At 41.9% G+C, this 18,302-nt stretch overlaps 2 protein-coding genes across 5 annotated transcripts in view; one reads left to right on the forward strand and one right to left on the reverse strand.

Moving 5' to 3' along the window:
• SPICE1 (spindle and centriole associated protein 1) overlaps positions 1-18,302 on the reverse strand; it is a 159,725-nt gene that overhangs the window by 75,285 nt on the left and 66,138 nt on the right. For all 4 annotated transcript variants that reach the window (XR_009519243.1, XM_069540632.1, XM_060010647.1 and 1 more), the window contains one exon: positions 2,535-2,641. Coding sequence is in view for 3 of the 4 variants with exons in the window: in XM_069540632.1 (XP_069396733.1) it covers positions 2,535-2,573 (39 nt within the window). In the remaining variant the exon portion in view is untranslated. The remainder of the gene's footprint in view (positions 1-2,534; positions 2,642-18,302) is intronic.
• The window catches only part of SIDT1 (SID1 transmembrane family member 1), a 76,016-nt gene continuing 62,425 nt past the window's right edge, over positions 4,712-18,302 (forward strand). Inside the window, exon 1 of the mRNA XM_060010648.1 lies at positions 4,712-5,607. Within this exon, the coding sequence (XP_059866631.1) occupies positions 5,395-5,607 (213 nt within the window). The 5' untranslated portion in view covers positions 4,712-5,394. The remainder of the gene's footprint in view (positions 5,608-18,302) is intronic.

Here is an 18,302-nt window from a genome sequence, read left to right on the forward strand (position 1 = left end):
CTTCTCAAACTCTTCCAAAAAATTGCAGAGGAAGGAAAACTCCAAAACTCATTCTATGAGGCCACCATCACCCTGATCACAAAAGCAGACAAAGACACTACAAAAGAAAGCAAATTACAGACCAATATCACTGATGAATATAGTTGCAAAAATCCTCAACAAAATACTAGTAAACAGAATCCAACAACACATTAAAAGGATCATACACCATGATCAAGTGGGATTTATCCCAGGGATGCAAGGATTCTTCAATATACGCAAATCAATCAATGCGATACACCATATTAACAAACTGAAGAATAAAAACCATATGATCATCTCAATAGATTCAGAAAAAGCTTTTGCTGAAATTCAACACCCATTTATTATAAAAACTCTCCAGAACGTGGGCATAGAGGGAACCTACCTCAACATAATAAAGGCCATATATGACAAACCTACAGCAAACATCATTCTCGAAGGTGAAAAACTGAAAACATTTCCTCTAAGATCAGGAACAAGACAAGGATGTCCACTCTCATGACTATTACTCAACATAGTGTTGGAAGTCCTAGCCATGGCAATCAGAGAAGAAAAAGAAATAAAAGGAATACAAATTGGAAAAGAAGAAGTAAAATTGTCACTGTTAGCGGATGACATCCTAAATATGCTGCCAGAAAACTACTAGAGCTAATCAATGAATTTGATAAAGTTGCAGGATACAAAATTAATGCACAGAAATCTCTTGCATTCCTATACACTAATGATGAAAAATCTGAAAGAGAAATTAAGGAAACACTCCCATTTACCATTGCAACAAAAAGAATAAAATACCTAGGAATAAACCTACCTAGGGAGACAAAAGTACTGTATGCAGAAAACTATAAAACACTGATGAAAGAAATTAAAGATGATACCAACAGATGGAGAGATATACCATGTTCTTGGATGGGAAGAATCAATATTGTGAAAATGACTATATTACCCAAAGAAATCTATGGATTCAATGCAATCCCTATCAAACTACCAATAGCAGTTTTTCAGAACTAGAACAAAAAATCTTAAAATTGGTATGGAGATACAAAAGACCCGAATAGCCAAAGCAGTCTTGAGGGAAAACAACAGAGCTGCAGGAATCAGACTCCCTGACTTCAGACTATACTACAAAGCTATGGTAATCAAGACAATATGGTACTTGCACAAAAGTAGAAACATAGATCAATGGAACAAGATAGAAAGCCCAGAGATAAACCCACGCACATATGGTCACCTAATATACGATAAAGGAGGCAAGGATATACAATGGAGAAAAGACAGTCTCTACAATAAGTGGTGCTGGGAAAACTGGACAGCTACATGTAAAAGTATGAAATTAGAACACTCCCTAACACCATACACAAAAATAAACTCAAAATGGATTAGAGACCTAAATGTAAGACCAGAAACTATAAAACACTTAGAAGAAAACATAGGAAGAACACTCTTTGACATAAATCACAGCAAGATCTTTTTTTCTTTCTCTCTCTCTTTTTTTTTTTTTTTTGCAGTACGCGGGCCTCTCACTGTTGTGGCCTCTCCCATTGCGGAGCACGGGCTCCGGATGCGCAGGCTCAGCGGCCATGGCTCACGGGCCCAGCCGCTTCGCGGCATGTGGGATCTTCCCGGACTGGGGCACGAACCCATGTCCCCTGCATCGGCAGGTGGACTCTCAACCACTGTGCCACCAGGGAAGCCCAGTGAAGCAATTTTGAACAGAGTTTCATTTCAAGGTGTCTGCAAACCAGTAAAAAAAAATGCTGCCCATTGAGTCTAAGAAGTTTATTCTCTTTCTTTTTTAAGGCACCTCTCAGATGAACAATTTTGTTCAAGCCCATTGTTCCACATGGTGGCCATTGAAGGCCCAGATCATCCTTGGGGAAGTTATGCCATTTGAAACACAGGTGCAAGAATTAGAACTGTAATGAGTTGACATATAAGAAGTAGGAGTTCTTCCAGAAGGAAGAGAGGAATTAGACTTAGCTGACCCTATAAGAGCTGGCAACAAACAGTCCATTGAAAGTCATGCTGTGCACTTTGAGTCTTGAGCCCCCAGTGTGATGGTAACTGCCTCCAAATGTAGACCCAACAAGCTACACCTCCAGGCAGGTGTAGAACCAGAGAGGAAGCTCTCTGTGGATCAAAGCCAAACTCTGGGGACCAAAAAAAAATGGAAACACAAGGATAGTCTTATCTTGGCTAAGCAACGTATGTCCAAAAGGATGCCAGGCAAGTGAGAACCATACTGGTCTGTGAGACCAGCTTAAACAAAGAGCTTAAAAGGCTTATGCCTGTGTTCTACTCTGTGATAAACAACACTTTTAGATGACATAACATAAAACAGAAGCAGAAAAGAGAGCAAAAAAAAAAAAAAAAAGGATAGAAAGGAATGACCTGACCCCACCAGAGATGCCAAACAAATGGGAACCAATAACAAAACCGGAGTATCAAACTGAGACTCGATAACCAAAGAACTCAAAGCAAAGGGCAGAATTCAGACCCAGTGCTGACTTACTTACCATGTCAACGCGTATAAGTGGACTCGGTGGGTACTGCATCTGGTTGAAGGCTGGAGTCCGTGATGACAGGCAGTGCAGACAACATCCCAATGGAACCTTCAGGAACACTATGGAAATAAGGACCACCCAAGGAAAACAACCAGAAGTTATTTATTCAGAGCTTGCTATAGTAAGCCACCACTTGTGTTTGGCAGAGACTTAAAGGCAGGGGAGTAGGAAAGCTTCATAGTGAAAAAAAGGGAAGGTTTTCAGAAGTGCTCTGATTGGATCTTGGTGGCATGGAGAAGCTGGAAGCAGGCACATTTTATGGTTTGTAGAACATATTTGGCTTCCCCTGACTGATCCTAAGTTGGAAGCAGGAGCAAAAATTGGAGAAGCTGGCAATCACTGACCAAGTCCTGACTGTTCTGGGCCATTTGCTACAGAGTTTGTGGTTTGGCTTCCTGGACTGGCTGCTGCAGAGGTTGTGGGTCGGGCGTCTGTCATCATACATGGACTGCGCATTGTCTGTTTGTGTGTTTAGTCTCTCACAGTGGAAGCTGGACATTGTAGATATTTTTAAAACCTGGCTGATGGACCATGTTTTACTTTTTAGCTATTGAACAATATAGTCAGATAATAATATTTGGTCGTATAACATTTTATGCTTTCTAATACTGACACAATTTCAAATACATTCTTCCCCCACCCCCCTTTTATCCTTACAGTGATCTAGTAATCCTGGGGAGGTTAATTACCGAATGTCATTCATTGGATTTGGGCTAGAGTTAGGAGTCAGTCACAGTATAGCCTGATTTGCAATGTAACACTCAAATTGTCTGGTATAGATATCATCTATAATGGCTTTAAAATAAATATTTTGGGCTCTAGGGGATAAAGGGTCTGTTCCAACTGTTTCTAAATTCATTACTTAAAGTTAGGATAAATGATTGAAGGGTCATAGCTCCCTTCAAATCCCTACAAGGCTGTCACGTGGAAGAAGGATTAAGTTTATTCCTACGGCTCCAGACGGCAGAACTCACACCAGTGAGTGGAAGAGAGGCAGATTTCAATTTAAAATGTGAAATATCTTTCTAATAATGAGACACTTGCCCCCCAAAGAAGGGGTCACCTTGTGAAAGGGTCAGTTCCTCACTCCTCTTAGTGTTTGAGTAGGACTCCATGATCCTACTCCTCTAGAAAGTGCTTGAACTGGCCAGGCCAGCTAATCTCAAAGGACATCATAAACTTCAAGTTCATGAAACTTTTTTAAATTATAAAAAGAGGCATAGACATTTTAAATACAGCAATTTAACATCATTCAAATTCTGGATGAAATTATCATGCTATGTTTCTCAAAAACAATCAGTTCTATTTTAAACTTTACCCCCAGACTCTTCTTTAAATCAGTATTTTTGTCCTCATGCCGATATATTTTCAAAAACATTTTTTTAAAAGTAAAAAAAATTTAAATTCTAATAAAAGTACTAATAGGAAGTCATCTAATTCAATCGCCCATCTGCATTGCTTTCTGATTGTGCGCTTATAACTTTATACCAAATGTATTGCGCTCATTGTTTGATGTTTTAATAAATTGTAGTAATTCAATAAGGTTAAAAAAAGAGAGAAACACTTCCCATTGAATGGTAAATGCTAGGATTTTAATCTGTAATTCTTTGAACATGATATTTTTCCTTCTTTGTGGCTTCTTTTTTAATGTTCCCTCAGGTTGAACTCAATTATATTCTTTTCTAGTTTACAAATAACTTGAAGCTGAAAGAAAAGAGTCCTTCTGACTTGTGACTGATGTTCTGCCAGGACTTCCGAGGGATCCTCTTCTCAACCCACCCTTTACCTGCCTCTTCAACTGTTTAAATTGACTCCCCTAATTTTTTCCTGAAGGGTATCTCCTTTTGATTTGGGGCTGCGGTTTCTCTCCTGAAAAACAATACAGAATCCTGGGGATTCTGCTAAATCTAAGAAGTCATTGCAGAGGTAAAGTAGACAAGAAGTTAGGGCAGAAGCTGTGCCCTCTGCACAAAGCCAGCTGCTCTGGGTCGTCTTTGACAACTTCCGGGACTAGACTTGAGGCGGTGATCGAAATTGTTTTCTTTACCATATCTATTTGTTTTTTTATGACTGTACATATTTACATACGTACACGTATGGCGAGGGAGAGAGAAAGTGATGACGTGAGGCTCCTTGAGATTAGGAGGTGATAAGAAAATAAAGCAGGTGGCTGGGAAGGGAGAAGGGAGAATTCTGTTAGAGAAGGGAGAATTGAGAGTTAACCGTCATTCAGACGAGCAGGAGGTCTCTGCAGGTAGCAGTCTGGAAATGCGAACTTGTGCACCCTCTTTGGGTTCAGGCTCTGTTGCTTTCTATTTCTTCGCTTGCGGCCGCGTGCCTATTTATTTGAAACTGACTGAATTTCCTCTCAATGGCTGGTCAGGTTGATTCTTCAAGACTAGTGGATATTTCTTTTTAATGTCTCCAACGCAATTTTTTTCTTTCTTTTTTTTTTTTTTGGGGGGGGGGTGTTTAGGGGGAAGAGATGGTTGAAATTCTGGCTGGGTAAGCTGGGGAATTCTCAGAAATGAGAAAGGGGGAAGGAAACGGACTTTAGAAGCCGGCAAGCAAAGCAGCAGCCCCCGGTCCCCCTATCTTCCGCACCCCCTACCTCCGCCCCGTGACCTTCCGTGGAGACCCCAGGAGGCTGCACCAATATTTGATCAGCCTTTCGCCAGCGCGTTGCCAGCACTCGTCGGCAGGGCTTGCCAGGCATCGCCTGCGCTGCGCTGCAGCCGGCGCCGGGGCCCGCAACGGGCTTTGGAAGGACCGGCTCTTCGCTCGCCCCCTCCCCTGGGGCGCGGCGCCCACCATGCGGGGCTGCACGCTGCTCTGCGCGCTGCTCTGCGCGCTGTCCTGGCTTCTGCCGCCGGCTGCACCCGGGCTCCTCGCGCAACCCTTAGCGCGGCGCCACGACCCCCGCGACCCCGTCAGGGGTGCCGAGTTCGATCGCATCTACAACGGGGTGGTGAGCCTCAGCACCGAGAACATCTACTCCTTCAACTACACTAGCCAGCCCGGCCAGGTAAGACACTCGCTCCCTTCGCTCCCAGGAACTTGCCAGACCTCAGAGCCCCGTCGGGGCTCTGGGTCCCTGGGGAATCGACCTCGGGAGACCACAGGGACCAAGGGACCCTCGTTCCCTTTCTCCTTCAAAGCAATCACTGCCTTGCCCAAGCTGCCGCATCCTCCCCTACCGGCCTCGGGGACATCTTCGCCTCCTCTCGCGCCTTCCCGGCCTGGTCTCTAGCATCTTTGGGCTTTGCAGGGGCGCTGGTTCCCCGCACCGTCTGCGGGTCCTGGCCCCCTGCTGGGCCCTTCTCTAGGGAGGTCACGATTTCTAAGGCTGAGGAGGGAAAGGACCGCACTTCTGTTCCTAATCCCCTGCGGGGAAGGAACCTCATCTTTTTTGGATGATTCTGCCAGACTTCTATCTCATAGCACATGGGGAGGGAGAGCTGCTCAGAACCTAAAATGGGAATGTGTGAGAACAGACCAAGCTGCAGAACCTCTGTGTGTTCAAGAGTCACTGTCTGTGTTTCTGTACCGTTGTCACACGTTTGTGCTTCAGAGAAGTCAGAAGACCCGGCCAAAGATATTGGAACTGCAGCCATCAGCCGATTTATCGAGGTTTTGATTTTATACAAGGATGGATAATTTAGTGAAAGTTCTAGACCTATTTGTGACAAAATTTGAGGTGAGACAAGGGAAGGAAAGGACTATTCCAGCAACTACCCCCTTTGACACATATACTCTGATTGTATAATGTAAGAAAATGCATACAGTTAGCTTTTCCCCTCTAACAGGAGGCACAGAGAAAAGAGAAAACTCCCCAGTGTACCTGCCTCTAGATCTTCTTCCCAGGAATGTATGTGAATGAATGTGTATATATGTGTATACATGTGTATGAATGTATATCTATCCCTTACTATGCCAGCATTCCCCACTCACTGGGGAAATTCCAGAACCAGATGATTGGGATACCATGATATGCCTCCCTAACTCTCACTTAGGATCAAAACTCAGAAACCTGGTAGCTTGGGGTAGTATTTAGCCAAGAGGGACCAGTGTGCCCATCACCACTCCCAGACATTTCCCAAGTGTGTGTACTGAGCAAGTGCACCATCTCCAGTCTGGCACCAGATCCTAAGCTTGGTCTTCACCATGGACCATGTCACCATATTCTTACCCTGTCCTGTCCCTCGCTGACCTTTAGGTTGTACTCCTGAAGTAAGCAGAGTGACTGTGTGCAGAGCCATTCCACTGTAGACAAGTCGGGGGGGGGGTCAGTTTTTACTCCCCACATTCCTTGTAACCCACCTTTTCCAGTTCTGTGTGCTGTATGGACCAGCTGACATTGCACCTGAAGTGTGTTCCCAGCCCTGTTATTGGCTCAGAATAAATAAATGTCTGAAAAAACCCATGATCGCTGGGGTGTACTGCCAGGTTCCCCCTAAATCATTGGTAAGGAAACTCAAATGATGTGTGCAAAGTAAGACCTTACATCAGGCTTTAGTATTTCTTACACTGCTGCTTAGAGATACAGTGACTGCTTTTTTACTGTTCTTTGGACCTTTTTGGCTGCAGTATTCAGTGAGTTCCTCTACCTCAGCACATGTTGCACTGTTTGCAGTTAGGGTCACCTACTTGACTTTCCCAGAAAACCGTGAGATATTGAGGATGGGGGCAGAGTCATGTCCATCTCTATACCCTAGTACCTAGCACAGTGCTTGACACATAACAGGTTTACTAATGTTTTTGAAAAAATGAATAAATAGTTGAAAAAAGATTTAAGGATTCTTTAAGCTAAACCTAAATAAAATATACTTTTTAGTAGGTTGAATGTGAGATCATTTCAGATAAAAACAAAATTTTAAAAAATTGTTCTGGGATTATGCTCTTTCCATTTTGCCTGTATGTATGTTAAAATGCTCTTTATTTTATGAAACAATGGTGATAATTAGTTTTTAAAATATCTTTGCATAATACAATAAAAAGCTGACAGTCCCTAAATTTTACTAGTCTGAGAAATATAGTTGGAAACCTTAAGACTAGCAGAAAACTCAAGTGTTTTAATTATTTTAATGCCAGTATGCAATAATATGAACCAGATGTCCTCAAATCTTACAGCCTTCTGAAACTTCTCTTTAATGTGCAAATAAGACAGTGGAATCCTCAATCAATTTACTTTGGAAAATTGCCCTTCTCTCCCTCCAGTCCTGTATTCCAGTTGCTTTCTCCAGAAATGGCATTGTTCTGACCTGCCCATCCAAACCATTATTCTGTTTCTCTTGATGGCCTCCTCTCTTCTTGGTTCCTTTTGCCTCATGTTGGAGACCAGCGCCCCCTCCTTCTAATACCATGAACACAATCCTGTTGGATATAGCAGAATTTTACTGAAGGTCTGGAGTAACATAAGGGAATTGCAGAACAGCACAGAGTAGGTGATAGATTAAACCAGAAATCTAAGCAACACTGTCATAACAATTTACCAGCTATTCCTCCACCAGGAGAAATATCAGGATGGTGGCATTATTTTTCAGGCCCTGTCTTGTCACGATCTTCTTGGCCACCCCTCACCCCAAATGTTGTGCTCTCAGTCTCTAAATTTTTGTTATTCTCTCACGTCAAGCAGTTTTGCCTCCATGACCAACCCCAAACTCACTAAAGAACTCTGCTAAATAAAGAGCTATGAGCCCAAGAGCAGAACCTTTTTCCTTTAACCTGAGCAAAGTCTTGGTCAGGGCTCTCTCCCCTGCACATGTCATTTCCCATCTACCTGTCTTCAGTGCAACTAAGAATTTGGTTTAGACATAGGTGTATTCTTAATTGGAAAACTGAAAAATATTGAATGAAATACATATAACAGGGTTTATATTGGCACTAATGGACATGTAGCACATGAAATCATTAAATTCACACTACAGAGCATTATAAAAAGAAGACTTTCCTGAACTCTTTTTCAAATGCTTCCCATTTCTTTTCCAATGAACATAAATTTTATTTCCTAATTTTCACGTAGCATCTAGCTCTCCAGAGAGCAGCTCTCCAGAAATCTTGACTTCACACAAGTTTTTCTCAATTTAATTAAGTACATTTTATTTAAAGATTTTTCTTTTGGAAAAGACTAATCATCATTAAAATTACACCGGATGTTTCATATAAAGACACTGTCTGCCAATACTGACTATAATGCTGTAAGCAAAGGAAGAAAAAATTAAAACAATGTGGATAAGTGCATTTAAAAAAAAAAGGAGAAAAAAGAATTCGGTTTAGGAAAAAAAGACTAATTTTTTTCGTTTTAATCTTTTTCCCTTTTCGCTTCAAGCCATTGGTATGTTTGCCATTCTTTTTCCTTCAGCTTGGAGGAGAAAGACTATTCTAAGTTTAAGCTTTGGTGCAGAGAGGAAACCGCTGTGGGAGACTTTGTTCCTAACCTCTCCTGTCAGCCACTGCATCTTCCATACCAAACGCTGTCTTGGAGAACTGTTTAGCCAAATGTGTCATGCTAATTAGCTAAGCTAGCACCTGGAAAAGTCTCACATGCCTTCCAGGCTGAGAGTAATGTAAATATGAAGTTACCGTTAAAAGAAAAATCACTGAAGGAATGGAGTGACTGGTTTAAAGAAGGATAATGAAAATAACGATTGAAGGTACAGGTCAGGCAAGATCGTGGTTCATTTCAGTCCCTGGAGGGAAAGTGTCTGGAGACTCCTTTCAAGGGGCATAGGGTTTCATTGTGTCAAGGGCTGGGACCAAACTAGAAGGAAATCACCTTGTTGAGAAAATTGTCAGGGATGGGTTTGACTGAGACAGAGGGCATAAAAGCAGGTTTATTGGGAAATGAGAATACTCTTGTAGAGACACGTGGCGACAATAATAAGATGTTTATATTTGAGCTAGATGGTGATAAGAAGCCCTTAAATAAAAATCTAACCATGACCCAGCAAGAGGTCCTCTCTGAGGCTTTCAGTGACAGAATTCATTGCTTGCCATAGATTTTTGAATTTGAAATGTTTCTCTGGACTTATTTCTTTTATTTTGTTTATTACACTGAGGCATTTATCTTTTAATGACATATAGTTGTCTATGCCTAAGGAACAAATCTTGGCTTTATTAATATCAACCAGTATCTAGAGTCAGTTATACCAGCCTGTCAGATCCAGACTGAAAAAGCCTATCCAGTCCTCATGAACAGGACATTCCAGGGGTAACTTCTAGCTGTATACATTACTACTTAGAAGAATTAAAAATGTTGATGCAATAGCCTCAGTTCTCTCCAAGTCGTATGTACTCTCCCCGTTTTCTTTACAAAATGAGGCAGAGAAACCTCCTCTGCTGTCCTCCCACATCTCCTTACTGAACTGGACTGGTGCTTGTTTGGGAAGAATCATCTCATTAGCACATTACCTGGGTGGTTGGTTACTGTCTCAGTCAGTTCAGCCTGTTAGAGTACCATAGACTGGGTGACTTAGGAAACAAACATTGATTTCTCACAGTTCTGGAGGCTGGGAAGTCCAAGATCAAAGTGTCAGCAGACTTGTATCTGGTGAGAGCTGGCTTCTGGGCTTGTAAACAGCACTTACAGATATGTCCTCATGTGGCCCAGAGAGCAGAGAGAGTAGCCAGCTCTCTCCTGTCTCTTATTATAAGGGCACTAATCTCATCACCAGAGCTCCAACCTCATGATCTAATTAACTTCCAAAGGCCCTACCTCCAAATACTATCACTCTGGGGATTAGGCTTCAACATATGAATTTGGGGATGTGGGGACCAAACATTCAATCCCTAGAGTCACCTCTCACATTTTCCTGCGTGGCTCTGAAAAAAGAGTATTGACATGTCATAAGGGTATTTAGGGGCTGACATTACTCCAGTTATGAGTCTGATTTTATGCACGGCCCATCTTCTGCCTGCCCTGACCTGATAATCATATGCTAAACTGTACAATGGACCTCTACCTTTGCTACTTGTGCTGAACTTGTTTTTCAATTCCTTTTTGTTTCTTGCTGAGTGCCATGTCTATAAGCTTGCTGTAGTGTTGGGTTTGGTTTTTCAGTTGTTATTTTGTTTTGTGTAGATTTTACTGCTGTGATGGGCCCTTCTGACAGGGTGTTTTAGGTTCTTACACAGTTCATCGAGATTTTCAGCCTTTCTGCCTTTCCTGATTTGGTTTCAATGTGTTACCAGATGTATCTCCTATGTCATTCCTCACTGTTAGCTTGAATCTTAAAGACCAAGGGACTTGAAGATACCGTGAAACCTCTTTGCTGCTAGAAGTGCCAGCCTTTCTTTCTTCATTTCAGATAGAAGTAACCACACCCTGTTGATGTTATAACACGTTGCCATGCAGCACCCCGGAGTATGTTAGCCAGCTCTTCCTGCGTTGTTTAACGCTGGAGCTGACTGAAGTTCATGTCAACACACCAAGATGGTGCGTTAATGATTTAAAGGCACATCTAATGAGCTGTTGGAATTGGAGCCTCACCATCCTTTCTGCTTATTTGCTAAGAAAAATATCAAATACATCATGGGCTGCCAGACAATATAGTCTTTTCTATTTTGCTAAAAAAAAAATTATAAACATTGATCTTTCTTTTCTTTACTTGGACATTTTGAAAATGGAAACTTTGAGGTCTTCCAGTACATTAGTTGGCTATGCAAACCAAAACAAAACCTAAGGACCTGTATTTTGCTTAAAACCTAAGGTCAGCAATAAGAATAACATTGTATTCTATTAAGTCCTCAGCCTAAGATCCTTCGGTTTTTATATATAAGAATGTGTGTAAAAATTAGATAGGAGAAGCAGTTGATTTACATGTTAAAAGATAGTGCTCCATTCCTGAAAAGCAAAGCTGAATGTTATATAGCAAATTTAAATTATATAGTAAATGTTATTAATAAAATTAATTTGCTGTAATAATTAATTACTTCAAATTCTTATTCCCCTCATCCCCTCAGTTTATTTGAAGTGACAGTAATAGCCAAAGAAATTGATTTTACTATTGGGAAGAAGTTATACGCAGATGTTAATTTTGCTACAAGATTCAACAGGGGATTTTTCGGTTAGTTTAACAAGAAGAGTAAAGGTGGCTTGAAGTTGTCTTATATTGAAAAATGTGTCCAGTGAAAGTTGAATATGAGTTTTCTTTCCTGATAAGAAAGCTGTAGGAATCCACTTCCCTGTCACAGCTCCCAAGAAGTGGGAAATTTTCTCTTATTTGGACCACTGAAAAGGTTTTGAGGAGCTTGTTTTCAATCCATAATTTTAAGGAACTTTATTTTGGACCCAGCCTTCTACAGCTGATCCCAAGGATGGCCAGGGGCGTCACTATGTAATTATGAAAGTCTTGGTTATTTAAATGTGAAGATCACCTATGTTTTGGTTAGACTCTTAAGTGTTTGAATAAAATACTTAATTTCCAAAAATGGTGGCAAAATTAAAGTTTATCTAACATCATCAAGTAACATGTTGTCCTGAGTGAAAACATCCTTTGGCTACCTGGGAACTTACACTTGATACTGTGGACATTTAAAAGTGTAGATAAAAGTTCACCTCTCCCTCTGCCTAACCTTGGCTGCAAAAGATTTTCAACTTTGTTTGCTTCCTCACTGTCCCCTATATGTACATATTTTTAACAAAACTTTATTCTTCAAAGCAGTTTTAGGTTTACAGAAAAATTAAGCAGAAAGTGCAGAGAGTTCCCATATATCCTCTCCCCACCCTCCCCCATTCACACAGTCCCCATTATTAATATCTTGCATTAGCGTGGTACACTAATGATGAACAAATATTGGTGTAATATTGATATTTTATTGGCCTTTATTATTTACTAAAGTCCACGGTTTACATTAGGTTCACTATTGGTGTTGTACAGTTCTATGGGTTTTGAGAAATGCATAGTGTCATATATCCATCATTATGGTGAGTTATATAGAATAATTTCACTCCCATAAAAATCCCCTGTGCTCTACCTATTCATCCCTTCTTCCTTTCTTTCACACCCTAGCAACCACCAATTGGTTTTTTCTACTCTCCTTATAGTTTTGTCTTTTCCAGAATGTCATATTGTTGAAATCATACAGCATGTAGCCTTTTCACACTTGCCTCTTTCACTTAGCAATACGCTTTCAAGGTTCCTCCATATTTTTCATGGCTTGATAGCTTATGTCTTCTTAGTACTAAATAATATTACATTGTCTGGATATGCCATAGTTTATTTATCCATTCACCTATGAAAGACATCATGGTTGCTTCCAATTTTTGGCAATTATGAATAAAGCTGCCGAAAACATTTGGGTGCAGATTTCTCTGTGGACATAAGTTTTCATCTCATTTGGGTATATACCACGGAGCTTAATTCCTAGATCATACGGTAAAAGTATGTTTAGTTTTATAAGAAACTGTCAAACTTGTCTTCCACAAGGACTGTATCATTTTGCACTCTCACCAGCAATGAATGAAGAGTTCCTGTTGTTCCATATCCTCATCTGCATCTGGTGTTGTCAGTGCTTTAGATTTTAGCCATTCTGATAGGTGTAGAATGATATCTTGTTGTGGGATTTTTTGCGGTACGCGGGCCTCTCACTGTTGTGGCCTCTCCCGTTGAGGAGCACAGGCTCCGGATGCGCAGGCTCAGCGGCCATGGCTCACGGGCCCAGCCGCTCCGCGGCATGTGGGATCTTCCCGGACCGGGGCACGAACCCGCGTCCCCTGCATCGGCAGGTGGACTCTCAACCACTGCGCCACCAGGGAAGCCCCCTTATTGTTTTAATTTGCAGTTTCCTAATGGCATATACAGTTGAGTATCTTTTCATATGCTTATTTGCGATCTGTATATCTTCTTTGGTGAGGCATCTTTGCAGATCTTTTGCCCATTTTTAAACTGGATTGTTTGTTTCCTCGTCGTTGAATTTTAAGTGTTCTTTGTAGATTTTGGATAGCAGTCCTTTATCAGAAACAAGTTTTGCAAATATTTTCTCCTTGTCTGTGGGCTTGTCTTCTCATTCTCTTAATAGCATTTTTCACAGAGCAGATATTTTTTAACTTAATGAAGTACCACTTATCAATTTTTCCCCATGGATCATGCCTTTGGTGTTGTATCTAAAAGTCTGCCATAAAATCTAAGGTCACCTAGATGTTCTCCTTATATTATCTTCTGGAAGTTTTATAGTTTTGAATTTCACATTTAGATTTCTGATTCATTTGGAATTCGTTTTTGTGAAAAGTGTAAGGTCTCTGTCTAGAATTTTTGTTTGGTTTTTTTGTTTTGCATATGATATCCAGCTGTTCCAGCACCATTTGTTGAAAAGGCCACCCTATATTTTTAGTATTATAGTACTGCGTACGTGTGTATACATTAATAGCCTATCTTGGACTAAAGAGTTTGAAGCAACTCTTTATTGGGGGCTCATTGTTCTTACCATTGTTCCCAACCTTCCCCTCTGTTACCACCATCTCCGATCTCTACCATTCTCTTGTTGCTCCTTTTTTCTATGTATCTTTTGTCTCTCTGCTTCTTCCATCCCTTTTGTCTTTCCAGTCTTCTGTGAACACTGTCAGTCCATCAAGGTTCTTCCTGTTCTCTGGTCGTTTGAAGCTTTGCTACTGGCAAAATATTCTTTCTTCTTCATCTCAGGAGATATGTTTTGTTCCTTCCTTCCTGATTCAGAGCCGGTCTCCCAGTTTTTAAGGTTTTACTATAGAATGTTAATAATACCAACAGTGAAGGATGAAGAGCATACATTATTTGGGCAATCAGTATATATTTGTTTTGACTTTATGTACCATTATTTCCTTTTTTTCATGTCAAGATTTTCTTTGTCAAGTCTGCTTAGCTACAGAAGTGTGTCATTGGGCTTGCATTTGTGATGTTTTTTCTATTTTTTCTATCAATAAAAGAAACACAAAATATCCCTCAAGGGCTTCCCTGGTGGCGCAGTGGTTGAGAGGCGCCCGCGTACCACACACAAAAAATATATATATATCCCTCAAAACCATAAGAAAGAGGTAATTGTATTTTAAACTTAAGAGCTGAAAGGACCTTTTAAATTACCCAATCTCCTCTCTCTTAAAAGGAGAGAAAACAGAGCTGGTAAAATAAATTACTTGTCCAAATTATACAGCTAGTTTGAAGCAAAGCCAGGAACATAACTCAGGTTCCTGAGGACATTTCCTCGGATATTTCTACTAAACCTCCCACAAGAGCACATCTGTTATGCTTATCAACAACAATAAAAGTGTTTAAATACCATAGTCATAATTCCACAGTCAGGTTGTTTGATCATACAGTTTAAGAGCTTTATGTCTGACTCCCTTACAGTTACTGAAAGTTGAAACAAGAGGATTTTCACTTCTGTTTTTCCTCCATGGATCGTCCAGGCATCCATTTGCCTGTGTTAAGTCAGGCAAGCAGAGTTGACACTAAGGAAAACGGTGAATGTGACAGATTTCCTTCAGTGTTTCACAGAGCCACAGGCACCCACCACCCTGTGGACCAGTCTTCATCTCTTTTGTGCTTTATTGTCATTAATGCTGGGGTCCTTCTTTGTGCCAGACATAGGGCAGCTTGGAGACCTAAGCAGTTAACCTATATGTTCCTCTAGGGCAGTATTAATCCTGAGAACTGGTATTTCTGGATCCCCACTAAATAGCTATGAAGATAAGCCATAGCAAACAAGAATGACTGACTCTTTCTGTCCCTTTAGATCTAACTGCCGTTTTGTGGACGAAGTGACTCACAACTATTTTAATTTGTGTAACTGGGGGTGTACGTTATGCTCCCCCCAAAATTAGCACGTAAATGCTCACAGTTTTATTTTATCCTCTCTAATACTTGCAAAAAAGGAATCCTGTATTCGTCCCCACTCTCTCCCTGCACCGTCTTCACCAGAGTGGAGGAATTATAGGTTTCTAGGAGAAGGACAATGTTTATCTGGGTAATAAAGGGATAAAAAGTGGGGGATAAGGAAACAGGCAAACAGAGTGAAGTCTGGGTGTGCAGAGATGGTTTGGGGAGATCTGTGGACAGTAAGGCTCAAGTTAGCTGTGGGCTATGAATGAAGTAGACAGAGAAGGAAAGAGGGTGTGGGGTCCGGCAAGGTTATTGGCTGCAGGCAACAGAAATCAACGGGCTAACATAAGGAGAAAAAGAATTTACTAGAAGGATATTGGATAGCACCCAACCTGAGTTCCTAAGCTCACACTATGGGGACCAAGAGAGAATACACTGCAAGAAATTATAACAACAGTCATGCAGCAGGAATGTGTGGCCAGGATGCTCATCTAGCCACTACCACCTCCTCTGCCATTAGACATGGTCACCCCTGGGCCCTGCTGTCACGGTCCCTACTGACGTCACCATTGACAGTGAGTGTTAAACTCTTCCTTCATCTTTGTATCATTTAATCACTGTTGAAAGTACCAAGTGGGAGCATCCAACTCTCTGAGCTTGGGTCCTGTACCTGCCCCCTATGGCATCTACAGGCAGCCTTGCCTCCCACAAAACTCACACAGTGGTGTGGAGGGGAGGAAGTTCCTCTAAAACATGCAAGGCGTCTGGATTCTGGGCAGCTCCCAAATCAACCCCACTAAAAGTTTTCATGGGGTGTTCTCTAGCTAGGACATTTGTTGGAAGATAGCTACATGGACCCAGACATAAGTGATCAGGGACCAAAGGGAGCAAATCTGGGCTACTGCAGGCTATCTTTGCCCATTTAAAGAGGAACATCTTACCTGAGCACCAGAGAAGAATTCAAGTCATATATATCATCTTGGCCACAGTGTTTACTCCATGATTAGAAATAGTTGTGTCTCTGAAATATGGCCTTCCCTGAGGCCGCTTCTGCTAGTCTCAGGAAATTATCTTTGAAGATTTTGAAGGGGATGATGTTTGCAGATGATTGGCTTTGTCTTGTTTAGAAAGCAGTTTTCTTTAGGTAATACATATATCCTGCCAATACTTATTTAAAATTACAAATGGCACCGGTCTGGCAATGAATACCACTACAGAAATAAACAGCTGATAGGGCTTCCCTGGTGGCACAGGGGTTGAGAGTCCGCCTGCCGATGCAGGGGACAGGGGTTCGTGTCCTGGTCCGGGAGGATCCCACATGCCGCGGAGCGGCTGGGCCCGTGAGCCATGGCCACTGAGCCTGCGCGTCCGGAGCCTGTGCTCCGCAACGGGAGAGGCCACAACAGTGAGAGGCCCATGTACGGCAAAAAAAAAAAAAAAAAAACAGCTGATAAACATCAGATCATAACTCTGACAATCATCGTAGTTCTGTAGTGCTTTTCCATCTTTAGAGCATTAATTAAGTAGGCCTCAGAATAGCTCTAGAAGAAACATGCCTGCAGTGCAATCACTCAGCATATAAATAAAATCCAGTGAGTAGATCCTTGTGTTCTGCCTCAAACCATAAAATAATTATTTTTACCTCTTTATAATTTTTTCCTCCTCCCAAGAGAAGGAATATAAGCAGGAAATAGAAAAAGACAGGAAAGATAAAGAGGAAAAAGGAATCACACACAGAGATGAGCAGACGCAGATACCTAAGAGGTTGGTGAACCAACAGAGGCCCCTGGCTCTCTCCCAGGAGCCAAGGCTGGAGATGCCTCAAGCCAGACGGAGGGCAGTGGGACAGAGGAGCTAATGGAAAGTCTGTGAGAGGCCTGGAGAGACAGAAGATGGTCAGCTCTTGGGGTGAGAGGCACGTGGCCACCCTCAGTCTAAGAGGCCATGGGTAGGGAATAGGTTGGAGGAGAGCTTTCTTGTGGTGCTTTTTTGCCTCCCTCAGTTTGGCCCAGGTGTACTGCTGCCTGCCCTGCCTCATCGTCATCAGGAGGGAGGAAACAAGCAGTACCCACCCAGGGTGGGCTGGCTCGCGGGATAATGTCTGTGGAGGCTGGCGTGGAGAAGGGTAACCACTGTGCCTGCTGACCTGCTGACCCTGAGCTGTCCCTGCTTTCCCACAGGCCCCTTCACAGGGCAGACGCCGGCAGGTTAGGATGGGAGCAGGAACAGTGGGGCTGAGGGGTGGTGGATGAGGGGTGGGAAGGTAGAAGTAAAATTAGATGGGCGGGGACTGAACCCCTGGAGGGGGGTGAAAAGGGGCATGGTCAACTCAGAGGCTCTCCACCCTTCCAGTCCCTCCTTCTTCCCTGAACTCCCCTCACATTTAGCTCCTCCCCTCTGGAGTTCACGCAACGACCCTAGGTAGCTGATAGCCCAGGGAATCAGAGCTCATGGGAGAAAATAACAACAGATCTACAGAGGGAAGTTACGTGAGAAATGTCAAACTGAATGACCTTTACCTAATGTAGTAGAGTTAATGAACAGGAAGAATAAGACTTCATGACAAGCAAAGTGAACATCCTGGAAGAGATGTGGATAGGAGGACGTTGTTCAAATGAAACAGGTTACAGCTATAAGATGAAAGATGAAGCAACTGGGAAATCCCAGATTTAAAAAATAATACTGTTTACATAAAGACCTCAGCAATGGGTTGGACGTTAGAATGAATAACGGATTAGAGAACTGGAGGATCGTGTTGAGGATCTACCTAAAGAGATGTAGGATATAAAGAGAAAAATTAAGAAATTGGGAGCACGGACCCAGTTATGACATCAACATAATAGGGGTCCCACAGGAAGAAAACAAATGGAGAGAAAGGAATATCTGTAGAAATAATGCTGAAGAATTAAGAACAGCCATTTCCCTA

This window comes from Delphinus delphis, chromosome 4, assembly GCF_949987515.2.
Source record: "Delphinus delphis chromosome 4, mDelDel1.2, whole genome shotgun sequence".
Lineage (NCBI taxonomy): Eukaryota > Metazoa > Chordata > Mammalia > Artiodactyla > Delphinidae > Delphinus > Delphinus delphis.